The sequence below is a fragment of the Sycon ciliatum genome, chromosome 8, assembly GCF_964019385.1.
Source record: "Sycon ciliatum chromosome 8, ocSycCili1.1, whole genome shotgun sequence".
In the NCBI taxonomy this organism is placed as follows: domain Eukaryota; kingdom Metazoa; phylum Porifera; class Calcarea; order Leucosolenida; family Sycettidae; genus Sycon; species Sycon ciliatum.
The window spans coordinates 30,679,771-30,698,049 of NC_088650.1; the positions used below are offsets into that span (position 1 = coordinate 30,679,771).

General features: G+C 48.1%; 3 protein-coding genes across 4 annotated transcripts in view; 2 read left to right on the forward strand and 1 right to left on the reverse strand.

The window, feature by feature from the left end:
- LOC135822689 (leucine-rich repeat-containing protein 1-like) overlaps positions 1-3,110 on the reverse strand; it is a 35,154-nt gene extending 32,044 nt beyond the window's left edge. For both annotated transcript variants that reach the window (XM_065335509.1, XM_065335506.1), the window contains exons 1-3: positions 2,543-3,110; positions 2,070-2,187; positions 280-358 (exon numbers count right to left, since the gene is read on the reverse strand). In XM_065335509.1, the coding sequence (XP_065191581.1) occupies positions 280-358; positions 2,070-2,187; positions 2,543-2,689 (344 nt within the window). In that variant the 5' untranslated portion in view covers positions 2,690-3,110. The remainder of the gene's footprint in view (positions 1-279; positions 359-2,069; positions 2,188-2,542) is intronic.
- A 2,285-nt stretch (positions 3,111-5,395) lies between these two features.
- Positions 5,396-9,247, forward strand: LOC135822693 (von Willebrand factor A domain-containing protein 5A-like). Its single transcript, XM_065335515.1, has one exon. The coding sequence runs from the start codon at positions 5,468-5,470 to the stop codon at positions 8,345-8,347; it is 2,880 nt and encodes a 959-aa protein (XP_065191587.1). The 5' UTR covers positions 5,396-5,467; the 3' UTR covers positions 8,348-9,247.
- Positions 9,248-10,507: 1,260 nt separating this feature from the next.
- The window catches only part of LOC135822695 (uncharacterized), a 21,779-nt gene continuing 14,007 nt past the window's right edge, over positions 10,508-18,279 (forward strand). Inside the window, exons 1-3 of the mRNA XM_065335516.1 lie at positions 10,508-10,696; positions 13,389-13,482; positions 18,143-18,250. Coding sequence (XP_065191588.1) covers positions 10,623-10,696; positions 13,389-13,482; positions 18,143-18,250 — 276 coding nt within the window. The 5' untranslated portion in view covers positions 10,508-10,622. The remainder of the gene's footprint in view (positions 10,697-13,388; positions 13,483-18,142; positions 18,251-18,279) is intronic.

Sequence of the window (18,279 nt, forward strand, 5' to 3'; positions counted from 1 at the left end):
TTTCACCATTGGAATCAGTGCATCGTTCGCTACAGGTTGTGAAGTTTTGATTTTAGGGTGAACTTCCCCTTTAACAAGGACACTTAGAAATAACCTACGTGGAGACAACAGTTTAATTATAGCAATGAAAAGAATGAACTGTGCACTCATTCCAAACACACATCAAGGCACTCCGCCAGACATGTATGGATGTGTGTTTAGAATGAGTGTGCAGTTCATCTTTTTCTCGTTGCTATAAAGGATACTTAGCATAGTTCAAAAGATACAATGACTGGCTACCTGTTGATGGCGTTGGAGCTGATATCGAGAATCAGTAACGACGTGTTGGTCTTGATATCGGCCGGGATTTCCTTGATGCCTGATGAACGGGAAGAAGATAAAAGAGATGACAAAGCTCCATAAGTGCACGATCAGTGGAAATGTTATGCATGACACTGACAGATGTTCTGTTAGCATACACGAGATCACCAGGGTTCCACAGGGTATGTATTCCATGTTGATAATATAGACCAGTAATGCAGTGAGCTGATGTCCTCAACAATCTGCTATGCTGAAAGGTGAGGAGCATGTGTGCATGCACCAGACTATACAAACTCTGCATATGGCTAGAACTGATGAGCAGCAGTGACATATTCGTCTTCTACACGCCATTCGCGGCATCAGATTGGAAGTATCCACAGCAGCTACTGTACGACTGACAATGTGGCATTGCACTCGTGCTGAATGCGAATGATGTCATGGTTTTGAGTCAGCGAAACTGCTTATGGGCGCTATAATAATACAGTGCAAGTCAGCCGAACCGCTACGGGTGCTATGTGAACAGCGTGAGTGGCTAGTGCATCGCTGATGATGTAATCGCAAGAACTCCATACTCTGACTTGAATGCTACCGTCTGATAACACGCAAACGGAGTCACCTGTGGCTTGCACTCCCCTTCCTCTCGAAATGTTTTCACGTGCATTTGAAGCCTTTTAGGCTCCTACCTCTTTAGTTGTGCTCTCACACAATCATCCAAAAGCGTTGATTAATGCAAAACATGTGTGTGTATGTGTGTGTGTGTGTGTGGGCGTGTGTGTATAAGAGAGTGTGAATACCTACGTATGTGTGCGTGTGTGTAGATGTATGTGATTCTGGACGTCTGTTGCCTCTTGTTAGAAGGTGACATGTGAGCATAATGATACAGTGTGAAACAGGAAACAGGTGTACACACACATACGCACACACATACGGACACACCACCACTACACATACACTACACACACACACATGTGCGCAGTGTGCTTACATGTTGCGTGTGTGTGTGTGTGTGTGTGTGTGTGTGTGTGTGTATGCGTACGCGTGCATGTGCGTGTGTGTACGTGTGCACACTTTTCATTCCTCCACAACATGAAGGCAAGAATCGAAACGCAATGTAATGAGCATGGCTGCATGATTACTCTGATCTGCATGTACTAGTATATCGCAAGGATACTAGTAGTCGCCACTGGAGACGTGTCAAACAATTGGAGCATCTTGGAATAGACCACTACCAGTATCAGTCTGATTCAAGCCACCGTAGTTGTAACTTGAGAACTAGCCCCCACGTGAACAGTAACTGTCTGCTTGCACAGGAAAGCCCTCTCTGCCTCTGTCCAATGCCAGTGGCAATGCGCTGTGTGTATTACTGCTGCCGTGCTGGTGAGTCACTGACAGTGGTGTGGTCCTATTCTTGATTGGCTCAGGAAATGTCGACCGGGGACGAAGAACAATAACTGGTGCTATTAGCTTAACACTCCTGATAGCGCAATGGAGTGGGGGCTCTACGAAAACAAGCGCTGCAGAAGTAGTGTCTTTCCAGACTCAGACTATCGTGAAAACACTGTACGTCTCCGCAGCACGTAGTCTACGTCCAATCCTGCTATGTCGCCGCACTCAGAACGCTCTGTGGGAGGTTCGCTCGCTTTCTTTCCCAAGATCGAGGTACGTAGCGTTTCAACTTTGGGTAGTGAGCGTTATTTTGTCCAATATGGTTCGCCGCGATGACTCATGCCGGGCGACGCTGCGATACTGTACGAAGCCAGTTGACTTACCATTGCTTTTGATGATCAACTCTTGCAGACGTCCAAGGCGAAAGATATCCGCCGGCACTCCAGTCAGCTCATTATCGGCGAGTGAGAGACGCTCCAATTTTGACAGAGTCGACACGTTCTACACATCCAGCACAACAAACAAACGAAAATCTATGCGTATAAAAAAATAGTTTGCTGCCATGAGAAGCTACGCAAACATGATAGGAGGATACGTTGTAATCTGGACCCCAGGCCATTGCAAAACAAATTCCTATTAGTATTACGAAGCTAATCGCAGCAACCACAAGGCCAAGGTCGTACCAGATGAACAAAACGGAACAAAACATTATTATAGGTAACGAATAAGTGATAACGACGTGAACGCACACAGTCACGCCAGGCGTCTCACTGCATTGCCCAGAAAAAATTGATGTGTGAAACGGAGGAGCACTTCAACTCGATAAGCAATCTAGCATAGATAGTAGGACGTCTACCTTAGGCACTTGTTTGATGTTATTCCCGTCCAATAGTAGGGACTTCAGCTTGCGATGGTGACGGAAAGCATCTTCGGGGAAGCGTTGCACCCCGGAGTGCCGTCGGTCAATCTGCTCCACATGTCGAAAGCCTATGCAACCGAACATGGTAGCTGGAACTTCGGCCGACAAACTTTCCCTCTGTGAGACTGCTAAGGTCCACGCTGGTTTCGTTGCAACGGGGCAATGGCTGAGCTGAACGTCAGGCAAGAGGAGCGAGCATCCACAGGCGACCTAGACTGCGGTCTTTGAACCACACAAAAATCTACGTACACACACACGCACTGCGCTGCTGTGCTGGTAAGGAGAGCGGACAACCCAAAGCCAAGCTAATGCAGTACTGACTGACCGTCCAGTTTCAGGCTGAAGATCCGGTGGCTGCTCCCCACCTACTGCTACTACTACTCGCTCGTCTTCCAGTCGACAAGTAGTTTAGGGCTGCAAGATGATCATCTCACAACCAACACTGGCAACAGCAGTAAGTGCCCGCTAGCTCCCCAGACCCAGCCGGCTACACCAACAAGCGAAGGACGAGTTTTCGCAAGTACTCCACGACTGCTTTTTGTGCATCGCATAAAATCTTTCCACAAAAAATGCAGGACTACAATCATGTATGTACGTATAGTCATGACAGTATGAGTATGACACTGACTAGTACTACTACTACTACTGTACTAGTACATGACTATTAGTATTACGAGTCTGTCGACACTCGACACAGTCATGACCATGAAGCCATGATGACACATTTGACAGTCCCGATTTTCATTATTAGATGCCTTCTTTTGTTTGTGTACTACTGTAAAAGCCATTATTCTAACGTCGAGTAACGATGCGGCGCATAATATGCGCCGCGTCGTTAGAATAATGGCTTTTATCACTCCCTTAGTATTGACTCGCATAGATTTTTGCCATACCTAAGCAGTCAAATATTCCTGCATATTTCACTCCTTAGGGCTATATTGACTGCTTATATTTGACTGCTTAGGGGTTGCGCAGTTGAACGGTGCCTAGTGCAGCATTGTCACTGCATGAGTAGGTGGTGGTGCAACGGTTGTGCAATCGTAAAACCGGGATTCGTGATGTTATCGTTCTGGAATTTGAAATACGGACTGTTTGTCGTGATAAATCTAATATTGACTTCGTACTTGGTCAGTATAGGAAATAAAAACCTCGTAAAAGACCTCGGCTTCGCCTCGGTCTTTTACTCGGCTTTTATTTCCTACAATGTATATTGACCTCGTACTCAGTCAATATTAGATACTTATAACGATTTCCCAAAATTGACTACTTCGCTAATAACGACTGCGGATATAACGACAATTCGCGAATAGCGACAGAATTTCCATGCCCAGAGCAAAGTCCCATCCCATTGTAATACATATGTAGCGTTGGCACGCTGGTGATCACACAGCTGCAGCGTGAATCCCTTTCAATGTATTGGTCACGCGTGTTACACCGCACCCGTACCCCGCACTTGCAACTCTGTACCGTGCTTGCAGATCCATGACATGGATAGCAACTAGTCTCACTGCGTTCAATGTTTCATATTGACCTTAGAAATACTAGTCTAGACCTTTTGCTGCACTTTCAACCGCCTCTTTTACGCCCATTGCCCACACTGCATTCAGCTCCTTCTTCTGCATAGAATCAAATGGCAGTCCTTGTGCAATGACTGTAGCCCACACAACATACTTTGACCTTTCTTCTTCTCTCTGCTGAGCCTTTGCCGTGACCATTGCTATTGCAGCACGTATGCTGTCTGCCTATAAAAGCTGCTGTTCACAATTCTCTACACGAGAGTTAGAAGTTCAGTTAGAAGGGCCAGTTAGAAACTACAGTTAGAAAGGCCAGTTAGAAATGCCAGTTAGAGATACCAGTTAGAACCTTCAGTAATGTCAGTTTAGAGTTAGAGCCAGAGTTAATGTTTACAATGTAGTCTTCCGTTTAGTTCAGTAAGAATTTATTATTAACAGTGTGTTCACTGAGACCCGTCTGCATTTGCCTCAGAGAGAGACTGCGGCCCGTTACAGAATTGGTGCCAGCGGTGGGATACGCTACAGAAATGGTGCCAGCGGTGGGATTCGCTACACATATAATGAGACTTCGGGTATAACGACACTTCGCGAATAAGGACACCTTTTTGATGCCCCGCCGAGTGTCGTTATAAGCGAAGTTGACTGTAGTTTACGCGTACCAAATTAAGGTAACGATTCTCACTCATTTTCAACGCTCAATAGGACAGTATGTATCGATTTCTGTATAACGACTTCTATTTTAACGACAGATTTCTCCTCGTGAACTCGTTAGAGTTAGCACTTCGTTATTATAATTATGGCTTTTACAGACAGTACTTTGTAGCCTATGCAGCCGCGCGAGAAGCCAACATTTTCTACTATAAATACAGGAAAAAAATGAAGGCGTGATTTGAAGTGTCTGTCCCCGGGGAAAATTGCGATTCCGCGGCCGCGTTTTTTTCCGCGTTTTTTGCGATTTTTCGAAGTACTCGTCCGATCGTAGATCTACGCCTAGGCTATAATTATGGGAGCGGTTGTCGATCGGTGCCCGTCTTCATCATGGTCTTTTGCCGAGTCCGCGATCCGACTATCCATCCTAGATCCTGTCTCAGATCATGAACTAATTTTTACTACATGTACAAAATGTAGTACTAGTAGTACTAGTAATGTTACTTGATGAAGGCTTGAACTGTTGTACAATCATGTAGACTCCCAGACTCAGCAAGAGGCAAGGCCTTCATCCAAAGACTAAGTACAGTCATAGTACATGTAGCTCTATTCATGAACACTAGTTATAAAATTAATACTACAGTCATGTACTTTATACCGACACCACGATAGTCGATAGTTTGTTGGGCACAACTCTTCTATGAACTGTACAGTACCGGACGAAAGAAAGTGTGCTGGACTTTGTTGCACTCCGCTCCGACTATCGCAACAGGAATTTATCACCCAGGTCGAAATGGCCACACGTGGCGCTCCTGATTTCTGGGGATTGTTCAACGCGCTGTCCCCAGGTCGCCCGTCTCCTGATATTCCGCTGATAGGAGTGCAGTGCGATTGCTTGTTACTCAATAACTTGGCCGAAGTTACGATCAGGCAGCGCTATAAGAATACGTCCCCTAATCCTATTGAGGCCATCTATGTTTTCCCTGTTGACGATGAGGCTGCCGTCAACGGATTAACGGCTCATCTGGGCCAGCGTACCGTTCGTGGAGTGATTGAGAAGCGCCAAGAGGCACGTCAGGCCTACACTGCTGCGCTGTCGCATGGCCACGGAGCGGCTCTTCTGGAAACGGCCGGGTCCGGCGCGTTGAAGGTCCAGTTGGGAAATCTGGAGGCTGGCAATGAAGCTGAGATCTGTATCGTCTACAGCAGTTTATGCAGTATTGAGGAAGATGCCATTGTCGTGCGTGTTCCCACAACTATCAAGGAACGCTACATGCCTGCATCGGCCTGGGCGACTTTGGAAGCTGAATCGCAGCCGAACTACCTGGACAGCCGAATTAGCAGTGTGGGATACGGCTTGAGCTTGAGTGTGGATGTGTACATGCCCGGTGACATCTTGAGTGTGTCATCGTCCACACATCCGCTGAACGTCCGCAACGACCCCAAGGATCGGAGCCACTGCACGGCCAAGCTAGGCGTAGAGAAAGTGGCCATGGACGGCGACGTGATCATACGGGTGGAGCATGCCGAGCTGCACAAGCCTGCCGTGGTCCTATCAAGTCAGGCGGACGTGGACCAGGGCAGCGCGGCACTCATGCTGACGTTCATGCCCGAGTTTGACGAGGCCATGAGCGAGAGAGCGGAAGACCTGGAGTTTGTGTTCCTGGTGGATCGCAGCGGGTCAATGGGCTGGGGCGGTGGCACCATCTCTCCCATCAAGCAGTGCCGAGATGCCCTGCAGTTGTTCTTAAGAAGCTTGCCTGAAGGTTGTTCATTCAACATCGTGGGATTTGGTAGCAGCTACGAGAAGCTATTTCCCGAAAGTCAAGTTTACAACGCGGACAGCCTGGCAACAGCTACGCAACATGTCTCGCAGCTTGCCAGTAACATGGGTGGTACAGAAATCCTGGCGCCACTGAAAGCCATTCTCTCTGAGGGCAGCTCTTGGCTTTCAGGAGGAATGATTGGCCGTGCAATGGGTCTCTCCGCCGCACAGCCGATGCGCCACCGCAAGCTGTTTCTGCTCACCGACGGATCCGTGGGCAACACCGCAGAGGTCATCAGCACCGTCAAGCAGCATGCGCAGAGCACACGGGTGTATACGTTTGGAGTTGGCGACGGGGCTGCTGCAGACCTCGTCCGCGGTGTAGCTCGCGCCGGCCGTGGGGAGGCCTGTTTCATTCGCAACGGGGAGCCAATCGACGAGAAAGTGATCAGTCAGCTGTCAAAGGCCATGGAGCCAACGCTGGAAGAGCTGGAGATTGACTGGGGAATACTCCAGGTGACGCACCAGTCTCCGGCGCAGGGCGAGCTTGCGCCAATCTTCAACAACACCCCCTACATCGTGTTCGCACTCCTGTCCAAGGACAGCCAACACCAAGGCCAAGTCACGCTGAAAGGCAAAATGAGTGACAAGACGGTCACGTTTCCAGTTGACGTGACCCCGTGGACTACAAGTCGCACAGATTGCCGTATTCTTCACAGCCTGGCGGCCAAGCACATTATTCGAGATTTTGAAGAAAAATCCTTCCCGCAACCGGGCAGCAAAGAAGCCAGTTTAGCTCTTGCTTTGAAGTTTGAGGTTGCCTCCTCGCAGACGTCTTTTCTTGCCATTGAAATGCGAGAAGAGATGAAGGATGGTGTCATGACTACCATTAAAGTGCCTCTACAACCGATCTCCGCAATGAAGCAAATGTCACATCAGTATCAGCAACAGCAACAATCAGCACAAGTGCTTTTGGGTGCCTCATATTCTCATCGGGGAATGAGAGGTATGGGTGCCCCTGCGCCACCACCAGGAGCCATGTTGTTTGGCGGTGGACCACCGCCTTCAGCAGGCCCACCTCCCAGTCTAGGAATGGGCGCTCCACCGCCACCACCAGGAGGAGCCATGTTTGGTGGTGCACCACCAGGACCACCACCACCGCAAGCAGCCATGTTTGGGGTTGGACCGCCACCACCATCAGGCGTGTTTGGCGGTGGACCACCACCAGCAGAAAGACGAGCAGTGGCGCGTATTGTCTCCAGTTCATCATCGGCACCGCCGCCTCCTCCAGCAGCGCCTGTTATGAATTATGCAAGCCAACCCGACACCGATTTCCTATCACTTCTGTCTCTAGAGGAAGACGACTCAGATGAGTCAGAAAGGTCACTAGGCCGACAAACATCTCTGTTAAGTGATGATGCCTTGTTTTGCGCCGAACCACAAGGAGCTAGTATTGCCGCTGTGCCAAAGCCTCCACAAGGAACTGCAGTGGATCCACTACAGGCAATAGCCTCCCTGCAGCATGTCAGTGGCTTTTGGCTGCTGGATGATCCACTGGCAGTGGCAGTTGGCCTGTCCAGGAGTGCAATCTCTGCCGCGCAACCAAGTAATCTCTCCGTGTCCACATCAGCTACGACAGCAAGCAAAGTATGGGCTACTGCTGTTGCGCTCGCATACCTACACGTGAAATGTGCCAGCAAGGCGGCAGCGTACTCGCTCATGGAGAAGAAGGCGAAGAAATGGATTGCGGCTCAGATTTCCGCCCCGGCTGCGGCTATCAATGAGCTGATTGCAGGCGCGAAAGGTTTGTTCTGACGGCATTGCCACACATAGTGTTACTTACTAGTTCAGTGCAGCCTTGCTTGCGCTCGCCATCAGATCAAGCCTCTGAATAAGCTCTCTCTCTCTCTCTCTTGCTATAATATGTTTCTATCTGTGCCGGATTCCTGCTGACGTCATTCAGACGGTGACGTTTGTAGACTTACCTTCTTCGTATATTTTGTTTTAGTTGAAGGGCCCAGTCAATGTCATAATAGGGATGTTTTTACTGGACAAGTATCGTTGTTTTTAAACAATCTGAGTTTCTCAGGAATAGATCTGCCTGATGTAGTGTCAAAATCTCATTGATTATCAGAACACCCCCCCCCCCCCCCCCTCATCCAGTGCTCAGAAACACACTCATGCATATTATAGGTTTTGAAGTATATCTAATGCTCGGTCGGGCCAATTTGCCGGTGCTCAGTTGAAAATTGCCAAGTGTGCCGATTTTAGAAGCCAGTCATTCCGGCTTTCTTTTTTCTTCAAGCAAATTTAATTAATTTTGCCAGGTTTTCGCGGGAAGGTGTCAAGCTCGCTAGTTCTGACACTAGTGGCTGATATTGATTACTTTAAGTTTTGCAATTGGTGTCATCATGATGTGTTTGGTGATCTGCTCAGCGGCTGTTTTTGCATTTGTTTGTGCCGAAGGTTTTGGCAATTTATTTGACTGAGCTAACCTCCATGTCTCAGTCTTCCCAGACTGATTATTCCAGTGCCAGATCACTATCTTCATGAGGTGGTCCTTTACACTACTTACAAGTCACACGCGTATCATGTACGTGACTGATTCTTTCAATGTTCTAATCTTTACAGTTTTCCTTTTCCACCTGGACCCCTCCTTGGTTTCCCTTTTCTCTCTGGGGCTTTGAATACAACAAGTCAACTACTTACAAGTCACACTGTGATGTACTGACAGTGCATATGTGGTGGCACATGCTGTATCAGGTTCAAGGAACTTACTAGTTTTTTCATCACAATTATAGCATCTAAGTTTGGTCGGCGGCGCCGGGTGTTTGCGCCTGCCCATCATTGTGACTATGGTAGGCATTGGTGGATAATGCTCGAAAAGGTGGCAGATTCTGCTCGAAAAGCAGTGAAATGGCAGAACCATACAAACCTTATGGCGGGCAATTCCTTGAATTGCCGGAACTTACCGGAAAAAGTACCGCATTCTGCCAATTTTTCTGCCGGCATTATCCGCATATGCCTAGACTATGGTACATGTACCATGCGGCCAAGGAATGTCACGGCTTCTAACCAAAGGATTGTAGGGGGGGGGGGGGGGGGGTCAGCCCCCTACCCTAAGCGCCCCCTGGCCTAATTGACTGATCATTGAGCCCCCCCCCCCCCCCCCCCGTGAAAGAGTGGCGCCCCATACAGTACGATTTTGTGGATTTTTGTGTTTGAAACTCAAGCCGGTAGTACAGCATTAGCGTAGACGTGCTAGCGACGGTGCAGTAATGGCCCTGGTATACTACAGTCAGAAAAAGATGAGCGCTGGCTCTGGTGGGTGGCGAGCTCCCGTGTTTGGCGATTTTGTGGTACACTGTGCAGTGCCGCGCGATTCGAAACTATTACTTGAAAAGGGTCCAAAAAAGGCACCTCAACCTGGCCGAAATCCTTGTGTGGCTTGCTTTTTGGAGAAATAGACTTCAAAAACACGAAGCGCATTCCATATGGGCCCCCATGCATGCATGGGGGGCATTGGGGGCCAAAAAGATTGTGACGAAAACTCTAAATGAATTTGACCCGTTTATGGCCAAAAGCAGGGAGGGTATCCTACCGCCGGTAGGATACGGTCCGTACCAGGGAGTAGTAATTTTACTACTTCCTGGTCCGTACCATCTTTTTCTGAATGGACTGACTCTGTAGTAGCGTGCGCATACGTACCGTGCGGCGCGGGTCCGGGACTCCGCGATCCGGGTGCCTCATGCACGCTAGCATGCGCTTACGTACCGTGCGGCGCGGGTCCGGGACTCCGCGATCCGGGTGCCTCGTGCACGCTAGCATGCATGTGCGCCTGTACTGCACTGGGTCTGCGACTCTGCGTAGTGCGCGTGATGGTAAAATGACATCTTGCCATTTGCCATGGAAACAGAAGGCGGAGATTTTGAAATTCGTTTCAAAAGTGCACCCAGCAGTTCGACTGACACCGAGCCAGCAGAAACTTTTGTGACTTGTCGTTGTCCAAGAATGAGAAAGGCTACCATGAAAACACAAAGACAGTAGAGTCAAGAGAAAACCTCCTATAGTTAGAGTAATTGGCTGCATCATGGTTGAGTTCGACCCGTATGGATTTGCCGTGCAGAATGGGGAAGATGACGAGGAACGCTGCCACGAATACTGGTGAGAGAAAACAGAGCTGTCGATAAATAGGACGTGGACACACTCTGTCATTATGGCCTGGCAGCGATTTTTGAGTATGACTTTCCCTCTGTCGAGTAGCTGAATTAGTCATGCGTTGAACTCTTCACTGCATGCCTAGGACTGAAATCCTGCAGTTCCGCCAGACACTGGTCAACGTATTTTTTTCCTGACCAAACTATCACTAGCACAGTGTGTTTCGCACCTTCCTAGGCGAAAGGTTGCGCATCAGTTGACAAGTGCGAGGCAGTTGATCAGTGGGTGGGCGTTCAGGCCTGAGATTGCCTGCTGTCTTCTGCTGTTTACGTTTGCGAGAATGTAGCTCCTGCAAGGAATCCTTTCCATGAACGATCATCATCAATTCTATTCAGTCAACGTCATGACATAAAATGTGCGAAAGTCACGAAGCAAAAATCGTCTACAAGACTATTGTATACTAATTAATATGACCAAGAGGAACTTCGGGTCAAACTTCAGAACCTGTAGTCTTCTGGGTGCTGAGTGGAATGGTCTTTGTCCTTGGAGACTACGGCGTAGGTTGTTGTTGTTGTTACTTTATTTTACTTCACCAGAATTACAGGCAGTAGAATGCCTTCTCACTAGACCAGGTCTAGTTCTCACAAATGATGAAGAATGTGAATGAACATGCTAAAGCTAATGAAAAACAAGAAATAGAAAAAAGATGAGAAAATCTTGTGTTTTATATTTTATGACGGTATTTGTATGTGAGTGACAGTGATTAAATAAGGGAAAGAAAAGAAAAAAGATAGAAAGAAAAGAGTTAGGAATAAACGAAGCAGATGTATGAAATAGAAATAGAGAAGTTGAGGTATTTGAGGAGAAAAGTCAGTTTGTCGATTAGAGACCAAACCAAAAGATCAAAATGCACATGTCTGACGAATGAGTCAAGACAGAGAAAGCGTGTCAAGAACATCTGGGCACAGCAGGGCTTTGAAACCCAGAATATCTTCATGGCAACGAATATTTGCCGGAAGCCTGTTCCAATACACGCTGCCCACAAATTGCATGGACGCTCGAGATGCTGGTCCACGAACGAATGGAATTTGGAGAAGACGTGAGACCTGGCCACGTGTAACACGGCGTGTGCTTTGCTCAAGACCAGGTTCAGCGATCAACAGAAAGAAAGGCGAAAATAGCATGCTTGCATTGGAGGCAAGACATCTATGGACAAAAACAACAATCTTGAGCTTAAAATGGTGGATCAGTGGGGAAATATTTAATCTAGAAATAAGAGGTGCGGTCGGTGTTTGACGAGGGAGCTGAAACACAGCTCTGACTCCAGCCTTGCTGATCTTCCCCAAACGGTCGAGAAGCTGAGCTGTGAGGCTTGGGTAGAATGCTGCTGAAGCATAACACAGCTGGCTGTTTACCATACTGGTGTACCACGACCGTCGAGCTCTAAGCGTTAGTGAACGCCCGTGTCTCCACAATTGCCCTATGGTTTGTGCAGTTCTACGTGACACATAGTCGACATGTGGCCTCCATGACAATTGGTCGTCGACGATCACACCAAGGTATTTTGCGGTGGCCGTCACCTCCAGTTGCTCGTTGTTGCAGAAAACATCGGGCGTGGCAATGGCTGCGCCACGAGGCTGAACGAACATGACCTGAGTCTTGCTGGCATTCATTACGAGGCCGATGTCTTCAAGCCATCGGGAGATATCAGTTACTGCTCTCGTCAGAGTTCTGCCAACAAAATCTAAGTGAGGATGGGAGAAATCAAGGATTATATCGTCAGCAAATTCTTGGTGATTGACAGTTGCAGGAAGTGCTGTGTGCAGATTACGGGTGTACAACACAAAGAGAATGGGTCCAAGAACGCTCCCTTGCGGAACACCACGCGTACAGCCAACAGAGCAAGACAAGCTGTCCAGCACCCTCACTTGCTGTGACCTGCCACTGAGGTAGTCACAGAACCAGTGTAGGGGTGCTCCTCCAATGCCTAGGGTGTACAGTTCATTAACCAGCCTCTCATGTTGTACACGATAAAACGCCTTCGACATATCAATCATAACCAAACCGGTGTATTTGCGCTCGGATTTCGCTAATAGCCAGCGATTCACTGCTAGTACCAATGCATCTTCTGTTGAATGGCGGGGTCGATATGCAAATTGAGTCATCGGGTATAAATCATTGCTGTACAGATATTCTGTCAGCTGTCTCTTCACAAACTGCTCTAGGATACGCGAAACGATAGGGAGTAAGGATACAGGTCTGTAGTTGCGGGCTGATGAGCGGTCTCCGGCTTTATGCAGGGGACTGATGTGGGAGTGCTTGAACGTGGTGGGCACAACACCACTCTGTAGTGAACTATTAATGATACAGGAAAGTGGTGGAGCAAGCACATTTGCGCATTGCCGCAGGACAATTCCAGGTACAGAGTCACTGCCGGCAGCTTTGAATGGATCCACAGCTTTAAGACACTTTTCAACATCTGCAACACTTACAGGTACCTTAGGAGGGGGGGGGGCAGGGTACATGTACACCATGCACTGCATGACAGCTTCACGCGTGCGTACGAAGTGCTGATACATGTACATATATACCGTAACTTACAGTGCACTTTCCAGGATACTTTTAAGATCAGAGTCGGTGATTTCCTAACCCCAGCCTATTGGTGTCTGTCTGACTTCACCTGTCACGTGTCCTGCAGGTTTGTCGAGACGGCCAAGCATAGCGACCGCACTCACAACTGGGACAAGATCCTGAAGAACTGGAACGACTACACAACGGGCACGCCACCACGGGTAGGTGGAGTGCGCTGCTCACGTCTCTCTGATCCGGGCACTCGGGCACCGAGCACTGTCCATAGTTTGGAAAGACAGTGTATAAACTTGGAAAGACAGTGTATAAAACTTGGAAAGACAGTGTATAAAACTTGGAAAGACAGTGTATAAAACTTGGAAAGACAGTGTATAAAACTTGGAAAGACAGTAAAACCTGATTTCAAGCGACCTCTGGTTTCAGCGACCACCTGCTGTTAACGACCGCTTTTCCACGCACCGACAGTTCTACACAGAACTGCACCGGATACAGCGACCGCCTGCCTTGCGCGACCAGCGGCCGACTTTTAGTGTACCAGGTGCCGTATCTGACCTGCATACTGCGACCAAAACTAGCCAAAAGTGCCATCCTGGCTCGCAGGCTTGACTGCAACAGGGTTGAGGTGGGCTCAGAAGAGAGGGCATGCAGTCAAAAGAAGTGACAGTGGAGGGTGGTGCACTGCATGCACTTGAGTGCAGTGTGAAACTGATGTGTGCTTTGCCTGCACCAAAGTGTTCCATGCTTTACACCTGTCAATATGAGTATATTCAAGTAATATTGCAAGATCCGATATGCCGCGAATGTATTGGACCTGGTTTTAAAGACCAGCTGGCTTTAACGACCGCTTTTGCTTGCACCATGGGGGGGGGGGGTTAAACCAGGTTTTACTCTACACCATTATACAACACCTGGCCCTCTTGATGATATTCCACAAAATAATAAACCGACACACCACGTTCCACGTGCACAACAGCAAAAGGAACCATAACAAAAGAGAAAAATATGGGCTATTTGGGCCCAACTTTCCAATTTTTTCGTCGGAAGGCATTCAACATTGGTGCAGCCATGAAGAGTCGGGGGTAGCCCCCTCCCTCCCCCCCCCCCCCCCCCCCTCTTCATGGCCGCACCAATGTTGAATGCCTTCGGACGCCCCTGCGTGACCATAGTCTTAGATACAGCGGTTATGTTCCTGAAAGTTTTCTTGTCACTATTGTCAATGGAATCTTGTTACTAAATAAAATAGGAACACGCCGTGTTTGTGATATAAGCTTGTACATTCTTCTGGTACTGGTCCTCCCTCATTTAATAGTAGATAATCTCTGGGCCATCGAAAAAGTTATCTTATAACGAGACTTGTCTTGTAACAGGACTTGCAGCTTAGGGCGCGTTCAGACTACCGTGAACCCCGCCAAACCGTGAATGCCGATAAACCGTGAAGGACATTCGCACCGCCGATAAACTAACGTTACCGGTACGTAAGTTTAGCACCTCTCACCGCGGCGCTGAGAAGGGATTTTCCCTTTTTCACAGCGCGCATGCAGCCTGAGCACTTTTTTACTGCCGGGAAAACTTTACTGCCGCGGCAGTAAAACTTTTCCGCCGGTAACGTGCCAGTAACGTCACGTGAGCAAATCACCTTGGCAACTTTTCCATTCCGTCACTTTTTATCGGTAGTCTGAACGCGCCCTAAGGGTGAAATAGGCACTAATTCGTACTTACCTGGGCTACCCTCGATACAACATAAATCATCGACGCTTCGACTTGTTATAAGATAATTGAAAATCTTCAACATAGCTCTTCCCCCACCATTGCACTGCGCTCTTCAGCCTGGAATAATAGCTCTTCCTTGGATGCAAAAGATCGTCCATATCTACGAATACATAGATATAATACGTTGCGTCTTTCTGCTTTATCCTACGTGTTTTTGGCCTTTGTCCTCCACGGTCAATATTATCTTGTACTGAGGGTTTGGCACTCCAGGGACCTGGGTAAAGGGTCATTATAACGAATTTTATCTACTAACGAATTATGTTGTAACCTGACCTGTAAACAGTTGTATAGACCACATTTTGCCAGGGGATTTCAGATTTCTATTTACTAACTGGGTTTATGTACAAACCGGACTCGTTATAATGAGGGAGGACCTGTATTATGATTATTGTCTCCATGCCACCTGTTCAAACATCATAATTGCTATTAGCAAGAGTACATGAAACCAGAGTGTGCAGCTCGGATGGGTTGCTGTCACGGCGGAATTCCGTGATTACATCATTTGTAGTGATGTAGTGCGTACAAGCAGGATTCAATCAGGTCTCTTTCTGCACAACTGCAACGCAGTTGCACGCACTACGCTATTTCCCACCTCAGATCTGCTCCGAATATGATGTAATTGCGGAATTCCGCCGTGCCAGACACCCATAGTAGAAAATGCCCCAAGCTGCACAATCTGGTTTTCATATACTCTTGCTATTAGGGCGCGTTCAGACTGGGGTGAACGGCCGCCGAAATGCTGCAGCGTAATCCCGGGAATCGCAATCACACTGCACGTGTATCCCGCTGGAATGGCCAGTACGTGTTATACTTTTACAGTCAGACCTCGCTTATCCGGTCCTCGTTTATCTGGATCCCTCGCCATCCGGAAGAAAATCGTTGGTTACCGATGTGCAGCATACGTTACGCATACAACATAACCGGACCTCGCGATCCGCATACCGGTGCATGATTTTGTGTACAAACTGGTCGAAATATGTACAAAATGCTTCGTCGTATCTGGTTGCACGTGGCTTGCAGAAGGTAGAATCAGGGAGTTGTACAAACAAATGAGGTCCTTGACCTGCTGCATGCATGCGGATAGCACTCAGTTGCATGCACTTGTCATTTTTCTCGCTTGTTTTACATATTGTGCACGCTAGTTGTTCTGCATAGGATCCGTATACATGTATGTACGATGCCGCCCATTTTGATATGCCACATGCATATAGAGTATGTGTGTTCAGTTATCCGGTTCCCTCGCCTATCCGGATATTTTTGTGGAAAACGGATGTGTGCGGTTAAGCGAGGTCTGACTGTACAAGCTTTGACAAGCTTTTTACATAATCAATCAATATTTTAAAATTTGATTTGACTCAGTTTGAGTTGGTTGATAAATATGGTGGTATTTCAAAGACACACCTGGCACTATGGCGGTAAACACACGCCTGCCCACACACGCTCTCTAGGCTGCAAAGTTCTGGCACAGAGCTCTCCTTCTCACCACCACCACCATCAGTTCATGCCTGGCGCCTAGTCGATGCATGGTTGGCGGCATCCGACATAGCAGGCTGGTACATCAAGTAGCGCATGGCACATAGAAGATGACACAGCAACGACATAGCTCGATTTCGACATACGTTTCGTCCCCGCTGGACTCATCAGGGAATCTTCTTCTTCTTCTTCGGAGAGATGACGGAGATATTGAGTTCGTCTTACTTCCGCAACAGGCTTTGGAGAAGTTGGGCATTGAATGCCTTCTCCTCCATGCGCACTTCAGCGGCTTTCGCTTCTCTGACCTCTTCTCGTTTCTCCTGGTACTCCCTCTCTTCCCTTGTCTTCTTTTCATCATACTCCCGCTTTTCTCGCTCACGCCGGTCGTCCTCCTCCCGCCTCTCCCTGGCACGCCGATCTTCTTCTTCCCTTCTTTCTCTTTCTTGCCTATCCTCATTCTCTTGTCGGCATGCCTCCATGCGCTCCTGAATCTCCTCGTTCTGCCGTGCTCTTTCCTGATCGGCTTGTATCTGGCGTTCCTGCGATTCCAGAACGGCATCTATCATAGATGGATTATGATCCTCCCGTTTTCAGGTTGTTTTCCGGGCAGGCTTCCGGCCGGGCTCAAGCTGAGAAGCAACCTCGGACTCGGAGTCCGACGATCGACAGTGGCGGCGAGAATGAACAACAATGGGAGAATGAACAACGGGAGACGCTGTGATGGATGCGGCACCAGCAACACTGGTGGTCGATGTCTCAGCTGGTTCTTCTGATAGTGTTGGGGACGCAGGTGGTCCGGCGGTAGCTGGGCTCACGGAAACAGTGTCCTCGTTGTTCCCTCCAGGACCGAGCGACTGATTTTTAAAGAACAACGAGTGGTAGAGTTGGAAATTACCCCACTCTTTATATGCAGCCTGTGCAGTGGAGGAAATGGGAGGAAAGAGAGAGAGAGAGAGAGAGAGAGAGACACACACACACACACACACACACACACACACACACACACACACACACACACACACACACACACACACACACACACACACACACACACACACAGATGGACAGGCAAATGGAGATTTCACTTGGCATGTGGTTTTCGATGATACTCCCATTCGGGCCAGCATATAAAGTAGCAGTTCCCAACGATACAATGCAATGGTGCATGTTGGATTGGAATTACTCTACACATGAAAAAGATTTCAATTAGTTGAATATACAAATAATCTACGTGGAGATAAAAGTTTAATAATAGCTATGAAAAGTATGAATGCCGCAGACATCACCACGCAACATGACAATTTGTTCAGGGTTTGAGATTGTGCGTTTCCAGAATCGATTTTCAAGCTCTGATCATCAGTGGAAATACGGAACTAAAGTGATCAAGGGAAAATCCAAAGAAGTGTGACACATGACGCGTCAGTATTACAAAAAGTGATTTGAAACTGCAATCATAATTGCTCACTTGGTAACCCCGACATCATGTTGCACAATTCGTATTACAACTTGGTCGTGCTTCAGCTGATACAATTGTACGTGCACATGTGTGTGTGTGTGTGTGTGTGTGTGTGTGTGTGTGTGTGCATGTGTCTGTGTGTGTTTGTGTACCGATGGTCTTAGATTGCAAGTCGTCTGCGACAAGGCGTTCCTCGCATGCACCGCGGTGCTGTCTGGAGAAAGCTCCTGGCGTCGGATGTGCTCAGAACGAACAGCACGTTTGATTTCAAGGTAGTCTGTGCGAGTGTGTGCGTACATGT